Source organism: Manis javanica, chromosome 5 (genome assembly GCF_040802235.1).
Source record: "Manis javanica isolate MJ-LG chromosome 5, MJ_LKY, whole genome shotgun sequence".
In the NCBI taxonomy this organism is placed as follows: Eukaryota; Metazoa; Chordata; class Mammalia; order Pholidota; family Manidae; genus Manis; species Manis javanica.
In genome coordinates this window covers 9,602,101-9,625,848 of record NC_133160.1, presented here as the reverse complement: position 1 = coordinate 9,625,848, position 23,748 = coordinate 9,602,101, and the positions used below count along the sequence as shown (strand labels likewise).

At 38.1% G+C, this 23,748-nt stretch overlaps 2 protein-coding genes across 4 annotated transcripts; one reads left to right on the top strand and one right to left on the bottom strand.

The window, feature by feature from the left end:
- Positions 1-1,586: 1,586 nt before the first annotated feature.
- On the bottom strand, positions 1,587-21,391 carry DPM1 (dolichyl-phosphate mannosyltransferase subunit 1, catalytic). Of its 3 annotated transcripts, none has more exons than XM_037006298.2 (9): positions 21,231-21,391; positions 18,585-18,684; positions 15,089-15,122; positions 13,757-13,833; positions 13,647-13,672; positions 11,489-11,584; positions 6,044-6,112; positions 2,767-2,881; positions 1,587-1,940 (listed from the first exon to the last, which is right to left on the bottom strand). In XM_037006298.2, the coding sequence occupies exons 1-9, from the start codon at positions 21,389-21,391 to the stop codon at positions 1,836-1,838; spliced, it is 783 nt and encodes a 260-aa protein (XP_036862193.1). In that variant the 3' UTR covers positions 1,587-1,835. The 3 variants fall into 3 exon arrangements, 2 of the variants coding, with proteins under 2 accessions (XP_036862193.1, XP_073092544.1); XR_012131265.1 differs by lacking the exons at positions 1,587-1,940; positions 2,767-2,881 and adding exons at positions 12,905-12,976; positions 13,240-13,415; XM_073236443.1 differs by lacking the exons at positions 1,587-1,940; positions 2,767-2,881; positions 6,044-6,112; positions 11,489-11,584 and adding an exon at positions 12,983-13,415.
- Position 21,392: 1 nt separating this feature from the next.
- Positions 21,393-23,342, top strand: MOCS3 (molybdenum cofactor synthesis 3). The gene has a single exon (XM_017677422.3). The coding sequence runs from the start codon at positions 21,699-21,701 to the stop codon at positions 23,073-23,075; it is 1,377 nt and encodes a 458-aa protein (XP_017532911.1). The 5' UTR covers positions 21,393-21,698; the 3' UTR covers positions 23,076-23,342.
- The last annotated feature ends 406 nt before the right edge of the window (positions 23,343-23,748 follow it).

Sequence of the window (23,748 nt, the reverse complement as noted above, 5' to 3'; positions counted from 1 at the left end):
GTGGTAACACAAATGCAATGGGAGAACATCTGGATTTCATCCTAGGCCTCATTTACAAAGTAAAAAGGGATACTGGCTTCACATGTAAATGCTTAAGAAGACTTTACAATATTTAAGTCACCAGATTTACTACAAAAATGCATCTAAATTGTCCAGATTCTTTTCTAAATAACTTCCAAATGGCAAAAATGGTCAATGCTCAAATACTTTACGTAAATTCCAACAGTGGTAATGTTGTAATGATTGTGGGAATAAGAACTAAAAAGATTAAAATGGTAAAAGGTACTTATTACTCTAGTGAGGGCAGAAAAGGCAATACTTTATGGTGGGTTCTCTGAGGTAGTTACTTAATACTCCACATACTTGACAATGAGCTAACTTTGGGTTTAGATGAAAAAGAAAACATTCTCAACACGAGTATTATATTGTTAGCTTAAAACTAATTTTACATCAAACAGGAATGAATTTAGTTTGTTTATTAGTGATGGTTAAGTCACTTCCCCAAAGAGGGTAGGTTCCAGTTGGGCCAGATGCACAGCTCTGTGTAAAAAGGAAATAGAATAGTAGAGGCCTTTACTGGAGTATTTCCATGGATTCAACTATGGGAACAGGTAATGTTCAAAATGATAAAGGTTTTATACTCTGGTATTCATTTCTGGTAAGATCTATCAGAACTGCAAATGGAAAAATCAGATCTAAATTTCTTTAGTAGCCAAATTAAGCCAGGGAAACAGTATCAACAGGAATACTGTTCACTAAATATAGTTGTGAATTTACTTAGAGATGATGCCTCTTCCATTTACTCGCATTTTCAGTCAACCTGATCTTAAGCTTATTTGCTCAAAGTGTATCTACCCAAATTTTTAAAAGGTACTGCATAATCCAAAAGCTATGCTACAATTAGAAATTGATCTTTTTTGAAATACCTACTTTAGAGAATGCAGGTAAACAGAATGCTTGTGCTGGCTGTATTGAAGAACTTAACCTGCATTTTAGTTGGAACACTTTTCTGAATGGAAAGAAGAGCTACAGGGAAGGAATTTTTGTTATATTAGTAAAGACATATGCTTTGTTGAAGGTCCTGAAATAATATGAAAACAACTATTTTGAGGAGAAAGATACTTAAAAATTACTATAGCAGCTAAGTTTATGCCTTAAATCCATCAGTATTTTTTCTTACTGATAGAGAAGTTACTGCTCAGAAAATAAAAAAAACAGCTAATGCTATCAATTGCTGTCAAGCTATTTCCAATTCACAATATATATTTTTTAAATAGACTTGTTTTGACAGATGAAATGTTTCATCAATTCAACAGCTGCAAAGAACCACTCTAAAATTGTGCTCTAAATGTATTATCTGGTTCAAGAAATTTGAGATACATCTTTAAAGAAAGGGCAGAGGTGTGTTGTGTATTTCTTCTTCAGTTCATACAGAAATCACTGAATTATTTTATGAATGTAATTAACATTCCTCTTACTTCTGATACCTATTAGGTACAAAGTGCTATGAATCCAGTTTTTATAGAGTATTTCAAAATCCTCCCCATGTGAGAAATTCTGTATTCACATACTCTTGAGTAGTAATATTTTATGCAAAAAACTTTTACATTTATTTATAGTCAATACAGCAAAATGTAAGCAAGAATTGAGAATACTGTTCATTTTTCTATCTTAGTTTGACATATAAAATGGAATTTCCTCAGAATAAAAGATTTGCATGCAATTTACCTTACCTTATGATTTATGCTCTAAGAGCACATTTTAAAAAAATCAGCAATCAGGCTTCTTTTATATTTCAATTGAAATGAACATAAGTATAAATAAATCATTTTCTTTTATGTAGTAGCAAAAAGAGTCAATAATCCTTTCAAGAAGGAGACTATTTCATTTCCTCCCAACTTGGATTCACCATAAACTCGATCCACAAATGATATTGGAACCTAGTTAAAAAAAATGTTAAGTCAGTCTTCAAAAATATTTTAGAAAGTAAGTAGCAGGCACACAATTATGACAACAGCAAGTTCAGAATTAGAGAACTCCTAGAGCAACTGTGTGTACCTCCCAAATCTTTAAAATTAAACATGCCTTTTACTACTTAAAAATAGGTCCTATGAACCAAGTAACTGTTTGAAATGCACTGATCCTGACTATTATAAGTTGGTTTATTCCAGTTTGACTGCATTTCAAGGAAAAATTATACCCCAAAAGTAAAACAGTGTTTCACTTGATTTTTTCCAGTAGTTTATCAAACTTAGCTGTCACTATGTTTCTGTCTGAGGCCAAAAATCTTGCAACTCTCCCAGGAAGTAGCATTCTAGTTAGGTGTTTTCTTGCTCTGAAGGGAGCATCAAGTGTTAAATGAGGAGAGTCTAACCTTAAGAGCTCACTTAGCTAGCTGTAATTATAGACCACTCCCTCCCCCGAAATAATTCCTGTCCTTTGCATTTGCTCATAAGGAAACAGGCAAATAGGATTCATTATTTGTATTAAAGGAGGGTGGCTGTTGGCTATAGCAGGAAGAAAAGCAGCAAACAGACTCATCCCATAATGCTGAGTGGTGAGAAGAAAGGGCAAGGGTGGAGAAGGTACCAGTAACTTTTAGTTTTTTTAAAGGGACTGCTGCCTTCTGTTACTATGTTAAATCTTGGGAGGGACATTCTACACTGGAAGCCTTCCACATTTATTCAGTAGTTAAACTTTTTATTATAAAGTCTAAATTTATTCTTTATAACTAATACAATGTACTATTTACTATCAGTTGCATACCTCACCAATAGTGTAATTCAATTGTCTTGCCCGAACAATCATCTCCATCTGGAAGACATAGCCTTTAGAAACACATTTTTCTATTAATTTCTGTAGAACTTCTTTTCTGTATAACCTGTAAGAAATTAAAATATCTATGAATGCTGGATAAATACACCTGCCTACATGTATCCTGACCTTCTGAAAAGTTCACTGGTATTTATAAAACCAAAAACTTTCACTGGCCATTTGTAAGGAGAAAAGTCTCACAGTTGATTATGTTTGTTCTGTACTGAAAAGGTCCTATTTAGTGAATAATTTGAAAATGAATTCTTATCTTTTAGAGTTATTTTCCTACCATACTACTAGAAATTATAAAAATATGGTAAAGCATTTAAAGCAGAACCCACTTTTTTCAGTTTTTAAATTTTAAAATTCATTTCTAAAAATTGAAAGAGGGAAGACTTCCAAATATTAGAACAAGAGTTGACTGGTGATGAGGAAGCAACAATATACACTAGATGACAAAAAGAACTGCGTAATTAACTGGCATTTCCTCGTAAAGGTTTGTTTCCCAAGATCTACTAAATAAATTCCCTGGGATAAATTAATTCCCTTTAGGATGACCTTGGTTAAATTAAGATAGGAACTAGGCATCAGAGGACTGAGGCAATCCTGGCAGGATACAGCTATTACCAAATGAGGTCAGTTAGACACTTATGATGGCATGCGTGGCCCCACTTTAGATGGGCCACAGGCCAATTACAAAGATGTAAGAGCTGGGAAGTCCTATAGGTGAACCCAGTAACTTTCTTCAAGAGCTCCATGTTTTCAGTCACTAAGATAAACAAAAACCTTGAGTCTTACTGAATAAGAAGGAAAACAATTTCTATCCCCACCCACTTATTTGAAGAAAGCTGAAGAGGCGATTTGGTGGTTTGGTTTAACTTAGTTCTCTTCACAATTAGGGCCATGGATCATGCCTGAGGGTTTTACCTGGAATCCACATTTTTCCTCAGGCTTCCTTCTAAGGCTACCCTATCTTTTGGCTTTTCAAACTTGCAAGTGGATACAAGAGGACAGAAGGCAGTCTTTAAAGGAACCTAAGAGTAAGAATTAGTGCATGCACTCTGTGACCTACCTACCAGGTCCTGTATGGATTCAAGAGTAAGTTTGGAATGAATGTGAAGTGAGGAGAATCTGATGCTAATATTTATTCAATAACAAAAATTTACTGAGTGACCTCTAGTTCAGGCACCTTTTAGCAAGAGAAACTAAGTAAGGATATACTTCAAATGATGTTAACTAGGGGAAGGACTATTATGGTGATGGGATGTCTCAGCATTATCTTTAAAACTGTGATTAGGCTATGAATTCTGTCCCTTTCTAAGAATCCCTTTATTCTCTGTAATTCATATTTCAAGACATTTATTTATCTTCATTGCCATGCCCCCTCTACCCCACAGTATCTTTAGAACTATGCTATTGATATAATATTACTTACTTCACACTGCAGGAGCTAATAAATGATAACTAGGCTCTAAGTGGTTTTTGCTATCCAAAGGCTTTACATCAAACTGCAGTCTTTTTGAGATTCCTTTTGTTTTGTACAAGGTGAATGCCTCCTAAATTGAGGGATCTGATGACCATCAATGAACATCATCTAATGAGTTGAATTTTAATGCATGTATTTTAATAAATCACTACTCTCAAGACAATGAGCTTTAAGGATTTAAAAAACAGTGAAATCAGCAGGCTCACTTTTGTCTGTGTATAGCTGCTTGTCATGTGCACAGAATACACTCAATCACTACTTTCACTACACTATGTCCAGAGCTCCCAGGCCAGCGTTCATCCTCACCCCCCACCCAATCCCCACATGGTTCTAGTGGCAAGGAGCCACCTGAACCCCATCACCCTCCCTATGTTTTCCTCCACAGCATAATTTCCAAATGATGCCGCATACCTTTATTGTAGTTATAAGGTGCATATCACTAGAATGTGTAAACTCCATTGAGGAAAGGGACTCTGGCTCTTGTTCAATGTGTGACTCACAGTAGGCACTCAATAAATTATTTGTTGAACTTAAAATGAACCACCTTGCTCACTCACCCCACAGTCTCATACCCTGACCATACAAATGACTAGGGTGCAGAATTTTCAAATGGTAAAGGGGCCTTTTGATAAAGTAACTGGGCAAACTAGGCCAAAAGGCAAGGCCTCGATATCCGTAACTCACAGAGCTACCCTGTCTCTTCATTCAAAATCGTCACACCTGTGAAGTCCGCATCAGCCTTTCCCTCTGTACCGAGATTTTTTCAAGCGCTACTGTTCTTTGCAGCGCTGCTACAGGGCAACCAGAGATCTTAATCCTATGCCACAATGTTTTTCTGCCTAGAAATTAGAACTGAAGAGATATATTTATGGGCTTCATTTTCACTATTTGACCTCTAATTTGCGATAGCCCCTCTCTTCACTTTTGACTCTCTTACTACCTCTGAACTGCTATTCAACAGTCACAGTTGCACTAGAGGTACTAGTTACATTCAACAGCCAGATGTATGTGTGTTGGTTCCATTGTTTAATGGAAAAAAGCAATTATCAAGTAATATAAATTGTGAACTAATGTAAGAGGTTTGAAGTAAATGAATAGGAAATTCATAGTTTTGCAGATAAAAAACTGGCAGTTTTTAGTTACTCAGCAGGGTCATACAATAGTTCATATACTATGTAGCAAATCTAAAACTGAACACACACATACCCCGAACCAAACATTTAAAAACCCCAGGGACATAACAGGAGGCTTTGCTCCAATTAATCAAGATTTTTTAAATAAAAAACAAGAGAACAAGTTAACTGCAAAAGCTCTGTATAAATATTAAAGATTTTAAACTTTTCTATGGACAGTGCTACAGATATTCATATAAACTACAGAAAATTGCTAGAAGAGGTGCTGTTCTTTGGAGCACATTACCAGTGAAAGCAACATTCTGAATCAGGATGGTCACCTTGGGTCCCCTGGGGTCCCTCCAGGGGCCAAGCAATAATATAAACGTTAACAAGCACACAACCTAAGCCCTGCCTTAGCTGCTCTAAAAAAAAAAAAGTACAGTATTTTACTTAAGAAGATGATTAGGCTTAATTAGCAGCTTCTAAGGAACTTCAGTCTTCTTTTGTGTGTCGTTACAAAAATGAGATAAAAATGAATAGCATTTCTCTAAGATAAGCCATTTTAAAGCAAGAATTTAAGCAATAAGTTGTAAACAGAAAATACAAAATTAACAAGTTTTCACTCTACCTGAAACTTCCTGTTAAATCAGATACGCCTGGTCGCAGCAAAATCTGAGTTATAAAATTGGCCCCGCGGCTGTCAAACAAAACAATTTTTCTTTATAAAATAGGTTTTAGAAAGAGAAACACATCCAAGAGCAGTGCCAAAAATGCGCACCAATTTCAGAAATGCAACACTATTTAATATTAACTCTGTAGAACAAAGGAATTTTTAGTCAGCAAAAACAGATCTCATGTTTCAGATAATAGAGATTTTTATTCTTTGTGACATTTAGAAGAGGCCTATAAAGCAATTATTATTCCAAACTTTAGGTACTAATGGTAACAGTTTTAACTTGAATATTTGTCAAGAGTCATTGGAATTATGAACATCATCTGTCAAACGGCATGAGTGGTTAGGCATTGTTGCCTTGTCAGATTCTAATAGGCACAAAGGGATCCCTGTTTCAACTAGGGAATAGCAGAGTTTGCATTAAAACGGCATGTTTTTTTTTAAGGTGTGCAGTGGGAAAAGCTTTTGGTTTTTGGCAATTTTTGGAAACTGACCAAAGGTTCATTCCTTGACTGTTTTAGTTGGCTTGGGCTGCTGTAACAAAATACCATAGACTAGGTGGTTTAAACAACAGATACTTATTTCTCACAATTCTGGAGGCTGGAAGTCCAAGATCAAGGTGCTTGCTGACTTGGTTCATTGTGAAACCCTTTCTGGCTTACAGAGGGCTGCTTTCTTGACGGGTGTTCACATGACTGAGGGAGGGGCCAAAGGCCAAGGTCTCTGGTATCTTCTTGAAAGGGCACGAATCTCACACTGAGTGCCCCACACCCAGGATGCATCCTCTAAAACTAATCACCTCTCAAAGGCCCTACCTCCAAATACCAACCCTTTACAGACACACTCAGTCCAAAAAAATGACTTTAGGGTGTGTGCTTCAAACACAACTAAGTAGCAATCAATTACAAGCTATTACTGACTAATAGTTATATTAACATTTCAAAAAGAAGTGAAGTGCTCTTGGAAAAACTGACTTTTGTACTGCAGCTATTTTAGGGTGATAAAATTCAGGAAGTTTTCTGGGACAGCCTGGAGAGAAGTTTCCCTCCAAAGCCAAGGTAACCACTGAGGCCCTCTCTAGGAAAGATTTTTATACTAATAACATGATTAGGGTACAGCTGGGATAATGGCTAACAAAACATTTTCCTATTTAGTTTTTAGAAAGAGAAACACATCTAAGAGCAGAGTGCCAAAAGTGCCGCACTAATTTCAGAGATGCTTCTCATAGCTGTAGGTCAGTTTACTTACTCACCGAAATGGGTTTAATCAAAGGAATGTGAGTGTGTGTATGTATGTGTACATCTATTGAAGGTAATGTATTTTTAAATTGGGGTGTTTGTTTAAAATGCTGCAACAATCAGATTTGGGTTCCAATTCTGGTTTTGGACCATACCAATGAGACCATGAGCAAGTAACTACATACTCTTTCTCAGGAATTTACATCAGTGCAGACATTAACAACTAATGATAAATACAATTCATATAGCTAAATGATCCAACTATCTTCAATTGGGACTGCCTCATTTTTAGTAATAGCTGTAACAACCAAACTCAGGCCTGAGAAATTATTTGTTGCTCTCAACCTTGGCTGCACAATAGAATCATGTGGGGAACCTGTAAAAAATACTTAGGCTTTTGCTCCACTTATGGGGAGAGCCATTCAGAGTCTGCGATATATGTGCATGCATGAGAAAGGGAGGATAAATAGGGCAGGTGTATCATTTTCTCTCTACACGATTCCAATGTTCAGCAACTAAAGTCTTATGCAGTCCCTTCAACTTTGCTGAAGACTGACGCTTTTACATGTCTTAAATGACTTGCCCAAGGCTCCAGTTAAGAGGCAAGGCTCAGATTAACAGAATCTTCAATAGAGATAGAGTGGGTGATGAAAAATACTAGAATCAGCAAGAATTTATATAAAATTATGTTGTTATATAAAAAGCAGTAAGCCATATAGATGGGGAAACATATTTAGAACCACAAAAAGGTGACATAGGTTAAATATGGCAAAAACTTTTTTGCAGATCTTCCTATCAAGAGGTGGATTCCATTTTTCCACCCCCTGGTTATGGGCTTGTTTTGACCCTATATATATATATATATTTTTTTTTTTTTTTTCTTTAATTTTATTTTGGTATCATCAATCTACAATTACATGAAGGACATTATGTTTACTAGGCTCCTCCTTCACCAAGTCCCCCCCACATCCCCGTTCACAGTCACTGTCCATCAACATAGTAAGATGCTGTAAAATCACTACTTGTCTTCTCTGTGTTGCACAGCCCTCCCCATGCACCCCCTACACTATACATGCTAATCGTAATGCCCCCTTTCTTTTTTTCCGGCCCTTATCCCTCCCTTCCCACCCGTCCTCCCCATTCCCTTTCCCTTTGGTAACTATTAGTCCATTCTTGGGTTCTGTGCTTCTGCTGCTGTTTTGTTCCTTCAGTTTTCTTTTGTTCTTATACTCCACAGATGAGTGAAATCATTTGGTACTTGTCTTTCTCTGCCTGGCTTATTCCACTGAGCATAATACCCTCTAGCTCCATCCATGTTGTTGCGAATGGTAGGATTTGTTTTTTTCTTATGGCTGAGTAATATTCCATTGTGTATATGTACCACATCTTCTTTATCCATTCACCTACTGATGGACATTTAGGTTGCTTCCATATCTTGGCTATTGTAAATAGTGCAGCAATAAACATAGGGGTGCATCTGTCTTTTTCAAACTGGAGTGCTGCATTCTTAGGGTAAATTCCTAGAAGTGGAATTCCAACTTAGGTCAAATGATATTTCTATTTTGAGCATTTTGAGGAACCTCCATAGTGCTTTCCACAATGGTTGAACTAATTTACATTCCCACTAGCAGTGTAGGAGGGTTCCCCTCTCTCCACAACCTCGCCAACATTTGTTGTTGTCTGTCTTTTGGATGGCAGCCATCCTTACTGGTGTGAGATGATATCTCATTGTGGTTTTAATTTGCATTTCTCTGATGACAAGCGATGTGGAGCATCTTTTCATGTGTCTGTTGGCTATCTGAATTTCTTCTTTAGAGAACTGTCTATTCAGCTCCTCTGCCCATTTTTTAATTGTATTATTTGCTTTTTGTTTGAGGTGTGTGAGCTCTTTATGTATTTTGGATGTCAACCCTTTATTGGATCTGTCATTTATGAATACATTCTCCCATACTGTAGGATACCTTTTTGTTGTATTGATGGTGTCCTTTGCTGTACAGAAGCTTTTCAGTTTGATATAGTCCCATTTGTTCATTTTTGCGTTTGTTTCCCTTGCCGGGGAGATATGTTCAAGAAGAGGTCACTCATGTTTATGTCTAAGAGATTTTTGCCTATGTTTTTTCTAAGAGTTTTATGGTTTCATGACTTACACTCAAATCTTTGATCCATTTCAAATTTACTTTTGTGTATGGGGTTAGACAGTGATCCAGTTTCATTCTCTTACATGTAGCTGTCCAGTTTTGCCAGCACCATCTGTTGAAGAGACTGTCATTTCCCCATTGTATGTCCATGGCCCCTTTATCGAATATTAGTTGACCATATATGTCTGGGTTAATGTTTGGAGTCTCTATTCTGTTCCATTGGTCTGTGGCTCTGTTCTTGTGCCAGTACCAAATTGTCTTGATTACTGTGGCTTTGTAGTACAGCTTGAAGTTGGGGAGTGAGAACCCCCCCACTTTATTCTTCCTTCTCTGGATTGCTTTAGCTATTTGGGGTCTTTGATGTTTCCATATGAATTTTTGAACTATTTGTTCCAGTTCATTGAAGAATGCTGTTGGTAGTTTGATAGGGATTGCATCGAATCTGTATATTGCTTTGGGCAGGATGGCCAGTTTGACGGTATTAATTCTTCCTAACCAGGAGCATGGGATGAGTTTCCATTTGTTAGTGTCCTCTTTAATTTCTCTTAAGAGTGTCTTATAGTTTTCAGGGTATAGGTCTTTCACTTCCTTGGTTAGGTTTATTCCTAGGTATTTTATTCTTTTTGATACTATTGTGAATGGAATTATCTTCCTGATTTCTTTTTCTATTAGTTTATTGTTAGTGTATAGGAAAGCCACAGATTTCTGTGTGTTAATTTTGTATCCTGCAACTTTGCTGAATTCCGCTGTTAGCTCTAGTAGTTTCAGAGTGGAGTCTTTAGGGTTTTTTATGTACAATATCATGTCATCTGCAAATAGTGACAGTTTAACTTCTTCTTTACCAATTTGGATTCCTTGTATTTCTTTGTTTTGTCTAATTGCCGTGGCTAGGACCTCCAGTACTATGTTGAATAACAGTGGGGATAGTGGGCATCCCTGTCTTGTCCCTGATTGCAGAGGAAAAGCTTTTAGCTTCTTGTTGTTCAGTATGATGTTGGCTGTGGGTTTATCATATATGGCCTTTATTATGTTGAGGTACTTGTCCTCTATACCCATTTTATTGAGAGTTTGTATCATGAATGGATGTTGAATTTTATTGAATCCTTTTTCAGCATCTATGGAGATGATCATGTGGTTTTTGTCTTTCTTTTTGTTGATGTGGTGGATGATGGTTGCTTTGACCCAATATTAACACTATATTAGCTACAGGCCTTAAGACTCAGCGGCCTTGCAGCTGCAGCCCTGGCACTTGGATGCTGCCCTTAGGACACCAAGTAAAGCAGTTGATCTAGCTTTCCAGAAGGAAGCCACATGCAGGAGAACTAAGATGTCCTAGTTAACAACCAGCATCAAATGGTGAATATATGAACGAGGCCATCCTGGACTTCCCAGTTGAAGGAAGTTGTGTGAATGAGCCCGGGTGAAGCCAGCAGAGGAACCACTAGCCAATCCATAGAATTTTGAGAAATAATATTGTTGTTTTAAGCCACTAAGCTTTGGGATGGTTTGTTACATAGTAACAGAAAAATGAGACTGTGTTTTGTTACCATTTTATGATGAAGAAAGTAAAACTTAGAAAAGTTAAAATATACAAGTGACACAGGTAATTAAATGGCACAACCAGATTTAAACTAATGTCCAACCTCAAAGCTTCACTTCTTTATGCTGATTAGTAGAAGCTACAGTCATGATGTGTCTTTACTTAAAATGACTAAAAAAAGTATGAAAAAAGCCATTTAGTCAGAAAAATATAACAGTTTGCTTAAATCAAAGCTGAAGGTCCAGTAGAACAAATTTTGCTGAACTAGACCATTTTGACCAAAGATTCAAAGGTTTATGCTGATTTTTCCTAATAAACACTCTAAAAATAGAAAAAACTGTAGGTGAAGCTATGTGGGAATATTTACTAAAATCATAATTCAATCCCACAAATTCCAAAGCAGCATGGCAATTTAATCCAAATACCGGTCATCCACATATTTCCAGTAGTTACACTAAAAAGAGAAATCATAGCACGTTTATACCTGATCATTTTTCTTTTCAAATCCCAGCCATATACACCTCCATTTCCTCTGTAGCGAGTTCCAGAGACAATGTCAAAATTACCCTCCTTTTGCTTCCTGTAGAAAAAACCAATTAGCTGTCAATTAAAAAAAGTTACTGATCTTTCAATAGGGATTTTCCGAGCCACATAAATTTTTTAACACTTGTGTAGAAAGATAATGCCAAGAAAATAGATGAACTATACTGAGGTATCTTTTAAAATAGACTTTCAAACCAGATTTCTTCCTTTATTCATTTTAAATCTATAAAGTAGTACTATTTGCTGACTGAGCCATATGAAACTATCCTAAAATGTAATAATAAAAAGTATAGTAACACATTTTCCCAATCTCCCCTCCATTCTGTTCTGGGTCCCCTGAATTAAACAATGGTAACCCTCTAGACCATTCCCTATTTTCACAAAGAAAACTCAGAAGAGACATTCTTAGGGTTTTAGTTAGTATTTTATAAAACTGCAATCCAAAAAAGTTCAGTTTGCAACTTGCTTTTTTTTGTCAGTTACACATCACAGGATCATGGACATCCCTACAGGTCAGCAGAGGATTTCTGCATTATTTTTAATAGCTGCAAAAATATTCCATAGACTACTGAACCCATATACTATTGTTATTTACATGGTGGGTCCACCCACCCCCAAGAACACAATCACAACTAACAGTGCTGCAACATTCTCATAAATGTATATACCCAGGTGCTTAGACTACCCCAAGTGGAACATAATGAAATTGCTAAAACAAAGCTCACGAGTATTTTTAATTCTAATAGGTATCACCAGAAATTACTATATCTAGAAAGGTTGTAACAACTCACATTTCCTCCAACAAATGAATGTGTCCATTTTCTACCATCTTATTGGTGCTAGATGTATTATTCTGTAAATTTTTAATTTTGACAAACAAAAGGGCAATAAAATAGCACAGTTCTTTTACTTTGTATCCTAGGGTAAGTATACTCTTAGGAATAAGCCATCTGGATTTCTTCTACATAGGGCCTGTATCTTTCAATCATTTTCTACTCCATAGTTCCACTGCCTTATCAGATCAAAGGGGCTTTGGTGCATTGGCAATATAAGCAGAGACGGTATCTCTGAGGTGACTTTATGCAGAGAACAAAGGATGAAAAGTAGCTGGTCATTAAGTAACTGGGGAAGAGCATTTCAGGCAGAGGGACATAGGGTACTGTGTGAACACAGAAATGGAAGAATTATGGCTAAGGCAGAAATAGCAAAGAGGAGGGGCACAAAATGAGTCTAGAAAGGGGCAGAGGGGCCAAGTCACACTGGTTTGAGGGATAGGAAAGAGGTGCAGATTTTTTTCCTCATGTGTTCTAAGCGAAGGAGTGACACAATTTGATTTGTTTTTGTGCATTCAGCTTACATTCAGAACAGCTTCCCAATTCTTATTCTGAGATGCTTCATGGTCTCTTGGATTTTCTAAGAATTACATAACCTGCAAATAAATATAATTTTGTATCCTTACCAATATTTATCCTAAATTCTTGTCTTACAGTATTGGTCAAAGTCTCCATGTTTAATGATAGCTGGGATGCCTATCTTGATTAGTTTATTGGCAACGATTCAACACTTCACCATTTAGTAAGACATCTGTGTTAGGACTGGGTTATCTCTATGATGTTTAAGTGGTCTCTATTTCTACTTCAAGGTTTTTATTAAAAAACGGTATTTTATCCAATACCTTTTAGCAGCTATTACCTTAATCATGCTGCTTTGTTACTGTGATACACGGATTTTGCAGGCAGCTTCCTGATGATCAACCGTTCTGGCGATCCTGGAATAAACTCTAATTGTTCGCAGTATTTTAAGATTCAGAGTTTAATTTCATTTAACGGGGAAGCTGCCTCCCATCTTTTTCTGAAGTCAGAAAGGATCTAGATAACAAAGGACTTAACTGTTCATTAGTCCTTCAAGGTTCCTAAAATACATCATTTAGTCACATATCTGTAATTATGAGTCTCAAACCTGTATATGTTGGTTTTATTTTTGATAACAGACTTAAAACAGCATGTACATTTCTAATTAATGAAGAATGAAAAATGAAAAGTCCAAAATCAATAGAAATGATTTGAATCACAATTCTTTCAAATATTAAAAATACCTACCTAATGAATTCAGGAATAAATTTTGGCTGAAATTCAGAAAGAATAAAATGGAAGTCAGTAAAATAGGTTAAGACTACCATAAATAACTGATAAAGAAATATGCCACTTACATGGTGTGAGAGATCAGCATCCATAATAATTATGTAGCTTCCGGTGGCATGTTTCATTCCATGAATATATGCAGTTCCTAAAAATAAAAGTATTTATATTCATTAAAGCACCAGAAATGCTTATATATACATTTGAACAGGAAATTGTCAAGAATGTAAAAAAAGCATATTACTGCTCTAAAAGTAATACTAGACTATAATTAAATCCTATTTATTCTTGATCAAAAACATCTCTTGATTCCATCCTTTCATCTCCAACTTCACCTTAGTTCCAGGCATCCTCTTCTGATGCTTAGATCTCTACTTAAATCTCGTTCTCACTCCTTCTGCTCTTTCCACCACTCTTGGCCCATTTCCACAGAAGCTACCTAGTGTCTTCTCCACAGTAAGCCTGGTATATATACCACAACTCTCTCTGGTACTTGGACCCAAAGGCACAGCTAGCAAATTACTTAGGTACCTTCATGCCTAGAATAAGTTTCTCAGGAGCATAGCAGGTGAGGGTAACTGGTCAGCATCAGGATTTGGGAATTCCTGCATTCTGTAGCCCCAAACCCCCCCAGTCTCATTATTAGCAAGGCTGAACTCTTCTAACTTGGTTAAGAATTGACTCTATAGCTTTTTGGATTTCCCTGGCAGTTTCCAGATTATTTCAATTCTAAAGAACTTTCTAGATTTAGACATACAGAGCATTTGATGATACCAGAGAAACTGATGGTCTTCAAGTCAGGAGACAGTAAATTTTTAAGAATTCTTCTTCCTTCACGTTCCCTCAATTTTTCAGTAAAATCACACCACTTCGCAACATAAGCAACTGTGACCAGTAACAGAAATAAAGATATTCAGATACTCATCTCAGAATGACTGAGATCATCTGAGATATTTTTATAACCCTCTATGTTTAAAATCTGGAAAAGGTCTCTTCTTTAAAAATAAAGTCTAACTTAAAAACTTGGGTAGCCTGGGTTCCTGGGCTCTAACACAGTCTCCTCCTATTGTTGCTCTAAGCTAGGGGTGGTAGTGACCTCCACTGTCACTAATCTCTGAGTACCCTCATTGTTCCATTTGGCTTCTCAGCAATTCCTTCACCTGTGTAACCAGACTCTCTGTATTAAATTTCTTATATTGACAGATTTACAGTGGTTTCTGTTTTCCCAGTGGGCCTTGACTGGTAACAGGCAACTCAAGTCAAACATTTAAATATCATTAAGATCATTAAAAACTATCACAGAAGGTCACTGTATTTTGGTTCTGTTCCAAACTGGGAAAACACACACTCATTAATCTTACCAATGCCAGGAGCAGGTATGAGGGGCAAGATGTCCTACTTACCTAGTCCCAACTTTTTCTCTCTTGGTCTTAGAAGCTGTAAGAGTAAGAAATGACATTTAAACACAAATGGTCAGAAATCTGACTCTCAAAAGTTTTTACTAAGTGCCCACCCACTTTAATAGCTATATAGCTGCATTTATTAGACTGTAAAGCAGAGTATGCTTAACACTATTTGCCAAAACAAAGCATCTTGTAACAAATCAAATAGTTTTACAGCTTTTAAGGAAAAGCACTGTTTTTCAACCCAACCCCAGAAGCCAAGCTATAAACTTTTTTCTGATGCTATCTACCAGAAAACAGCATGTAAAACATTTATGTTTCTATATCTGTTACTTGATTTATCACTTCAAACAATATCTATTGATTCCTTCCCACAAAAACTGAGGATTTATCTAATTCTACACCTTTCTGGAATATTTGAGAGCCATATCTGTTTTCTCAATTCCTTTTGGGATTTTAAATGTTGATTCACTCCATCAAGTTATCTTGCCTTTAGGCTCAGACGACATCACCTCATCTACCAGCGCAATGACATGACTTCAGGTTTATATTCCTAACATGATCAAATTCTCTTTTCTTACAGTTTGTCAATTACTTAAGTCTTTCCATGTTTTGTGCTTCATTAGTCATTTAGCTTCTTCCTTTTCTCTGGAAATTTTTGCAAAATTAGAATGCCAAGAGTTTGACTTTACTGATTTTCTGAGGCACAGGGCTCAAGCAGACTGGGATTGAGTGTTATCTTTTCGCCTTCTGCATTTGCCAGAGGAGAAACAGCATTCAGATTGCCGATCCTGAACAAAGTATTTTCAGTTCAATTCAACCAGGATCGGTTAATTATTTCAGCACATGCAAGCTTCTATAGGTCTTGGTGGGGAACAGACACAGATAAAATACATTCCTGCCTGATGAGCTCTTACATAGAGAACTAGACATTCAATCATCCATAATTACAATTCACTGAACAAAATGAAGCATGTCAGGTTTTACTTGATTTTGGGATGAATACTGACAAAAAGGCTTCATCTGTTATTTGTCCTGAAAAAGCAAATCCTTTAAAGTTTACCATAGATTTTATATAACCCTATGTTTCAGCTGGAAAGCTTTTTTTAAAAGTACAATTTAAAAAGTAATTTTCAGAATGTCAACAGTTCACATAAAATATAAATCATTTACATATGACAGTGTACTATGGAACAGTTAAAAGAATGAGGTAATTTGGCAACAAAAGATCTAAGATATAATTAAAAACTTAACAGAGTGATACAGGAAGATTGCATTTATGTTAAAAATTTCATTCTACAGATGTAGACACATACACACAAATGAACAAAAGGTCTGAGGTAACATACACCTAATGTTAACAGGAGTCTACCCAAGAGAAGGGAGGGCCTGGGTGGACTACAGATCACGCAGGGTGCTCATCAAAGGCACTTCAGTTTCAGTAGCAACATTTTCATTTGACAACCAGAATATAGTTGGTTATATCCCCAATAAAAAGTTCAGTTGTTTCATTTAGTGTGCTTTACTTTCAGACCCTTAATTCTACCCACCCCTCCCTATCTGCTTCCTCACATCAATGAAATTGCCTTTTCCTACATGAGGTACTCTAACATGGTTTCAGTAATAATTTTCCTCCATTTATTTTTTTTCCCAACTAATCATACGTATGTCACTTAAAAGCAAGTAAGTGCTGTCCCTGGCATGGCCTGGTATTGTTAAAAAAAATAAATAAAAATAAAAAGAAGTAATTTTCTAGTTTAAGTGATTTAACAGCTATAAAATAATGGATACAGGGAATTTCCCTGGTACTACAGGGCAATTACGATAGTAAATTCTATTTTTTTCCTCATTATTTGATCAGGTTGTTGAGAAAGAAATGGAATTGAGGACTATTTTATTCTAGAATTTGAAAAGGTCAATTCAAGCAGGTATTCCCTCAGATCGATCAATCAGTTACACTTCAAGGCTAGGGTTCTATGACAAAAGTACTCAAAATACTGTCACAAGAGCCCCAGATTAAATGGCAGTGCATTAAAAAAAAAAGGCACTGCCTAACTCAGAGTACTTCATACAAGATAAATGTGAATCAGTGGCCTTGGCTTAGAACATCTAAAAGAAAAACTAAGCAATTTTTGGCCAAAACCATGAACCTAGCATCATTGGAAATCACAGTAGAAGGCTTAAAATCTGTCACCTTTTAATCTCGTTCTGTACTCCTGTACACCAGGAGGTATTCAGAGAGGACTGTAGGTGTGTGAGATCTCTAGTGTTTATCATCTGTAAGATACAAAGAATCTCTAGTACAGGATAGATTTAACATGTATATAAATAAGACTAACACATTTCTCTTAAACTTTCCTCACCAACCAAGATCTCCTCCAACTAAATAGAAATTATTTCATTATTGAATTAAGAATGTTTAGACCCAGTGACAATTTTTTATGGTGCTTAATTACCATTTCATGAAATGCAATTATCAATCTAGGTTCTCCAAGACAGTTTTTTATGTCTATACCAATGCTTTTGATTGAGAGGAGGGGCAATTTTGCCCACAAGGGGGCATTTGATGATATCCAGAGACATATTTGGTTGCCACACTTGGGAGGGGGACTGCTACAGGCATCCAGTGGGTAGAGTCCAGGGATGATGCTAAACATCCTGTAACATACAGGACTGCCCCCTGCAGCAAGAATTATCATGGTCCCAAATGTCAATAGAGTTGAGACTGAGAAACCCTGGTCTATACCAAATCCCCAAACACCAAATGCTTAGAGTTTGTTTTCTTATTAAATCTGAACTTTATTGTATGCTTTTGACCTAAGAATTCTTTTACGTCAAGCTTACAAGTATGCTCAAACCTTTATAAATTCAAGCCAGTGATCAAAAATAAAAATTATGAAGCCATTATGAAATCAACCCTACATCTGCCAAAGTAACTCCTGCAGAACAAGAACAGGTTTCAAGGACAATGGGAAAATCTAAAACTGAAAACTCAGAAAGTCAATCTATTCCCAGAAAACTGTTCTACAGCTAAAAGAAAATGCCATTTGAAAAGTCATTCATGATGTAAATGAAAACAAGTCACCTTTCCTAGCTACAAGCTTGTAGTTGCAGGTAGTATTCTCTACTCAAAGTAGAACACCTACAGAAATGCAAAATCAAGAAAGATCAAGACTAACCGCAACCTAGTTCTATAATATTCCTTGTCAAGTGAATATCATGCTTTAATTTTGCCCTCCAAGAAATTTTATCTGCAGTCAGTCATAAAAACAGCTCATCCAAAGGCTATTTTGCTGTAAAATCACGACTGACCCAATGTATCAAAGATATGTAAAATCTCAAGCACAATGAAAATACATCTAAATCCCGAATGTCTAAGTTGTGCCTTACCTTTTCAGTTTCCAGACAAACAGATTTAACTTAAGCACTGTTCATTTCTCATCTTTCCCCTACATAAACACAATTGATACAATAGGAAAGTGTTTATGTGACTTACAATTTTTTCTGATCCATAGATCTTCTCCAGCTGCTCAGCAACATCCTTTGTTCCATCTGGGCTTCCATCATCTATGATTATAATTTCATAGTTGAGCCCACTAAAATAAAAAAAATTCAAATTTGTATTGTTTGAAGACAATATTCTTAAATTAAAAAAAAATTTTTAAATTACTAATTCCTCACTAGTGTTAAGTGGAAAATTACTGCTATATTCATCACTAAGGAAAATCTCATTACCAAATGAAATGTCCAATATTTTATACTTCACCTCCAAACTCAGCAAGTTGCTAGCAAATGCTATTATAAAGTCCAGAGATGTTGAAAAATTCTCACAGAAAACATACTCTTTGGTTAAAAAAATACATATATATACTATATGTACTATTATGTATGTATTGCAGAGCATCATGAAAATTTTGTTTACCTACTTTGGAAATGGAACTGTGGATCTTAATATCGAATCTTAGATGAAATATTTCAAAAGAACATTTAAAGATATCTCAAATTGACTCAGTAGTTGAGATTATTCTTTTTAACTTAATCCAATATAAATATAACCAGGAATGCTTTAATTTCACCCTTAAAAACACCCCACATTAGAAAGCTGACATAATCTTTTACACCACTATTTGAAATAGTTGTACCTATTATACCACACTATTAAATAAAAAGCAGGACAGAAGTACAAAAGATCTCAAATGTGTTTCAAAATTAACGTATTTTTATTTCTCATGCCATAGTTTCTATTCTAAAAACAAGCCAAGATAATACTAAGATGTACTGTGATAACGTATCATGTCTCTCCCAGCCCCCTTTAAAGACATTCTTTTAACTTTACCAAGAAACTTAAGGGGTAAGAAAAGGAGTCACTGCAAACCCCCACAACACAACAGTGTTTCCTCTTGATCTTGCTTTAAGAAACACATTCCACTGTTAAAAGCTTTTAAAAGGTCAGCTCCAGCAAAACTGGAAGAAAGCAAAACTCAGCCTATCTATTCTCTTAAGAGTAGATAAGATCTGTTTCTTGGGTGCCTAAAATTTGGGTATGTGTTTTACAAAGCCAAACAGTAAGATGTTGATTCTTGTTGTTGTGCTGAAAGGTATACTTCAGAAACAAAAGAGGTCATTCATAAGCAGAATTAGTGCCCTCTGCCACTTCAAAGCCCAGGTCACCTGAGGGTGAGGTAGCTTAAAAGGAATGAAGCTGAGCTGGCTTTAGATATCTGACTTTATCCAAAATGTTTCCTTCGTTAAACTTCATTTTTGATTAAAGAATATCCACCCAGAAACCATTAAAAGACAAACTGCACTACATAAAAAATTTAAATAGGGCAAAAAATACGGTATGATCAGAGGACAAACAGGAACAAGATTAGCTTTGTGACAGTTTCCCTCATTTGGAAAGGGTTTGTAGAAATCAAAATAAAAAGGTAACTAAATGTTTAAAAAGAGCAAAAAATATGAAAAACAATTTGAGGAACCACCTATGTTAAAATAGTTACTTCATTCAAAGAAACACAATGAAAAAACCAATGCTTTTCACCAGCTAGCATTTCCAACCATGTAAGTTTAAATAAAGGTCAGCCTGGCTGTTGGTGGGGAAACAGGCACTTTCTGAAGAATGCTGCAATTCCTAAACCGGCAATTTTTTTCTGAGAGCAATTTGGCAAGACCTGTCCCCCTTTAAACACATCTTCATCCACCCAGGAATTCCACTGCGAAGACTTTATATATCTCCAGTGTACTAGTAAAAGTATGCGTGCTTGTTGCAACGTCCATCTAACAAAAGAACACTCACTATGCGTCAAGCAATTTTCTAAATGCTGGAAAATGTGGTGTGAATCCCCATTCTCATTTGTAAAGCAAAATCAAAACAGAAAAACAACAAAAAACTTCGTTAGTAAGGTGTTCACCGATGTGACCCAGTTAAGATAAATTATAACGCAGTCATATGGGATATTACCTAATTTTCAAAATAAAATAAATTACTGAGTTTGTACGTGCTAATACGGGAAGATCTTCAAAGCTTATACAACACGACTGCATTGGTGTAACCGTAAAACAAATTACCTTGTACAGAAACCAGGATTTTAAGTTTTTAAAAAGTTGTGTAACACTTTCAAATTCAGACTCCAAAACCCCCCGATCTCTAATAACCACATCAAACATCCACCAGTGATCAGCGAGGTTGCCCTTCTGTTCTCTCTAGAAAAGATGTCCACCTCCCCCGAAAAGCTCCCTAATCAAGAGACTAAACCTCATGCTTACATAAGCACTCAGCACGGGGGCGGGAGTGAGCGTACTTAAGACTCCCGGCTCAGATCCTGAACCACCCAGAGTAGGGGTGAGGTCAGCTTTTCGGCCTCGCCCACGTAAAAGGGTGGCGAACCCCTCTAAGAAAAAGGCGGGGGTGGCGGGAAGGGAGCGTATAATAAAGGGGTGTTTCACAAAACCTAAGGGCAGGACTGAGAACCCGAGACACGGGAGGAACCCCAGATGTATCCACCTCTGCTTTTCTCGCAGGGTGGCCTTCGCCCCAAGGATTCCCGCATAAGCCGGAGAGATCCGGCAAGGCCGCCGGCCGACACGCAGGCCGGGGAAGCCAGCTCATCTCGGTCCTTGGGGAGGGCTCCGGGCGCGCTACCTCTCGGAGAAGCTTTTCACCAGCAGCCACACGATGAGCGGTAGGTTCTCGCGCTCGTTGTAGGTGGGCAAAAGCACCGAATACTTATCCGGCCGCGAGACGCGCCCCCCTGGCGCCCGCCGAGTCCTAGGAGAAGTACCACTCGCTCCCGTCGAAGCCATGGCGGAACTGCGCGAGACGCCGGAAACGGAATGACGTAGACGCGGCGCGGGAAGGGGACGGATTGGACTGTACCAAATTCGGAAAAAGATTGTCTGGTTGCACTCTAGTTCTCCTAGGACCCTCTCTATGGTTTAATTGGAAATATTCAGGACTTGTGAGTCTAAAGTTGAATCTGATTGTTGCTCCAGGACATACAGGTCTTTACCACCTTTTCCAAAGTAAAGTTTTTTAGTTTATTCCAGTAGCTAGGCGACTGTAAGTCGGAAACGGAAATGCCTTGCCAGACAACTTCCGGAATGGGCCGCCATGGCTGCCAAGGAGGAGGTGCTCGCTTTGCAGGCTGAAGTTGCGCAGCGTGAGGCGGAGCTGAGGTCCCTGAAGCAGAGGCTGGCGGCTGCTCTATTAGCGGAGCCGGGGCCAGAGCGGCTGGCTCCGGTGTCGCCCCTGCCACCGAAGGCCGCCCTGTCCCGAGATGAAATTCTGCGGTATAGCCGGCAGCTGGTGCTGCCTGAGCTAGGCGTGCACGGTCAGCTGCGCCTGGCGACCGCGTCCGTCCTGGTCGTGGGCTGCGGTGGCCTCGGATGCCCACTTGCGCAATACCTGGCAGCGGCCGGTGTAGGCCGCCTGGGCCTTGTGGACTACGACGTAGTGGAAATGAGCAACTTGGCCCGCCAAGTACTTCATGGGGAGGCTTTGGCTGGCCAGGCCAAAGTTTTTTCGGCCGCCGCCTCGCTGCGCCGCCTCAATTCCGCGGTGGAGTGCGTGCCCTACGCTCAGGCGCTTACGCCTGCCACCGCGCTAGACCTAGTCCGCCGCTTTGACGTGGTGGCCGACTGCTCTGACAACGTGCCCACTCGCTACCTGGTTAACGACGCCTGTGTGCTAGCCGGCCGGCCTCTCGTGTCGGCCAGCGCCCTGCGCTTCGAGGGCCAAATCACAGTCTACCACTATGATGGCGGGCCTTGCTATCGCTGCGTATTCCCCCAACCACCTCCAGCGGAGACTGTAACCAACTGTGCGGATGGCGGGGTACTCGGTGTGGTAACTGGGGTGTTGGGTTGCTTGCAGGCGCTAGAAGTGTTGAAGATCGCTGCGGGTTTGGGCCCCTCTTACAGTGGGAGCCTGTTGCTCTTTGATGCTCTCAGAGGACATTTCCGCTGTATTCAGCTGCGGAGCCGCAGGCCGGACTGTGCTGCTTGCGGGGAGCGACCCAGTGTAACTGAGCTGCAAGACTACGAAGCCTTTTGTGGCTCCTCAGCCACTGATAAGTGCCGCTCCCTGCAGTTACTGAGCCCAGAGGAGCGAGTTTCTGTCACCGACTATAAACAACTTCTGGATTCTGGGTCACCTCACCTGTTGCTGGATGTCAGGCCTCAAGTGGAAGTGGACATATGTCGTTTGCCTCATGCCCTACACATCCCTTTGAAACATTTGGAACGTAAGGATGCGGAGAGCCTGAAACTTTTAGGAGAAGCAATCCAGGAAGGGAAGCAGGGTACGCAGGAAGCGACGGCTCTCCCAATTTATGTGATTTGCAAACTGGGCAATGATTCCCAGAAAGCCGTGAAGATCCTGCAGTCCTTGACAGCAGTTCAAGAATTAGACTCTTTAGCTGTTCAGGATGTTGTGGGGGGCCTCATGGCCTGGGCTGCCAAAATCGATGCAACATTTCCACAGTACTGAGGTGGCTGGTAGTCTGACCTTGGAAAGATGTGGATTGCCAAGCTACCCTAACTACATTTATTTGCGTTTTTTGTATATTGTATGAATCAGCCTGGGGTTCTCCAATATGTGTGAATGCAAGGACTCATTTTTATAAGGGGCTTTTTAAATTGTAACATGGGGCAACTTAATTATGTTACTGTTTTAACAGCTGTCCACGTTTTCAGCGTTTGGAGGGTGTCTTGAACATGTGAGATAAAACATGACAAGGTTTTGTGTTGAACTGCAGATCATTTGCCTGTCCTTTTTCTCCCAGCTTCTCCAAACACTTCTTTAAATTGTCCATTTTAATGCTTAGAAAAGTGTAATGCACTTATATCACAGGGGATATATTTAGTGTCTGTTTATTGTTTACAAAGACATTCTTTGGGTATTACTCCTACTTCAGGCAATAGAACACATCACACAGAAAAGTGTTTAAAGTCATCTAAATTATCTGTGAAGTGATCGTTTTATTAAATATTTTGAGTTAATATCACAGAGATATTTATAGCTTAGCAAGATAAAGGAAACCACATTGTAGTCTGTCACTTATAAATTGCTGTTTTTTTTCTTAAAGTTAGCTTCAGTGGGTGGTCCACCTTATGATATACACACAGAACAGTTTCTAAACTCAACTGTGGTTTGGCTTGCT

Excerpts from the sequence above, each read along its gene's own strand:
- MOCS3 (XM_017677422.3), top strand. The coding sequence starts at position 21,699 with ATGGCTGCCAAGGAGGAGGTGCTCGCTTTGCAGGCTGAAGTTGCGCAG.
- DPM1 (XM_037006298.2), bottom strand. The coding sequence starts at position 21,391 with ATGGCTTCGACGGGAGCGAGTGGTACTTCTCCTAGGACTCGGCGGGCG. Across the intron at positions 13,673-13,756 it reads ATGCTGATCTCTCACACCAT|CCAAAATTTATTCCTGAATT; the intron begins GTAAGTGGCATA and ends TCTGAATTTCAG. Across the intron at positions 11,585-13,646 it reads TTTATTCCTGAATTCATTAG|GAAGCAAAAGGAGGGTAATT; the intron begins GTAGGTATTTTT and ends TTTTTTCTACAG.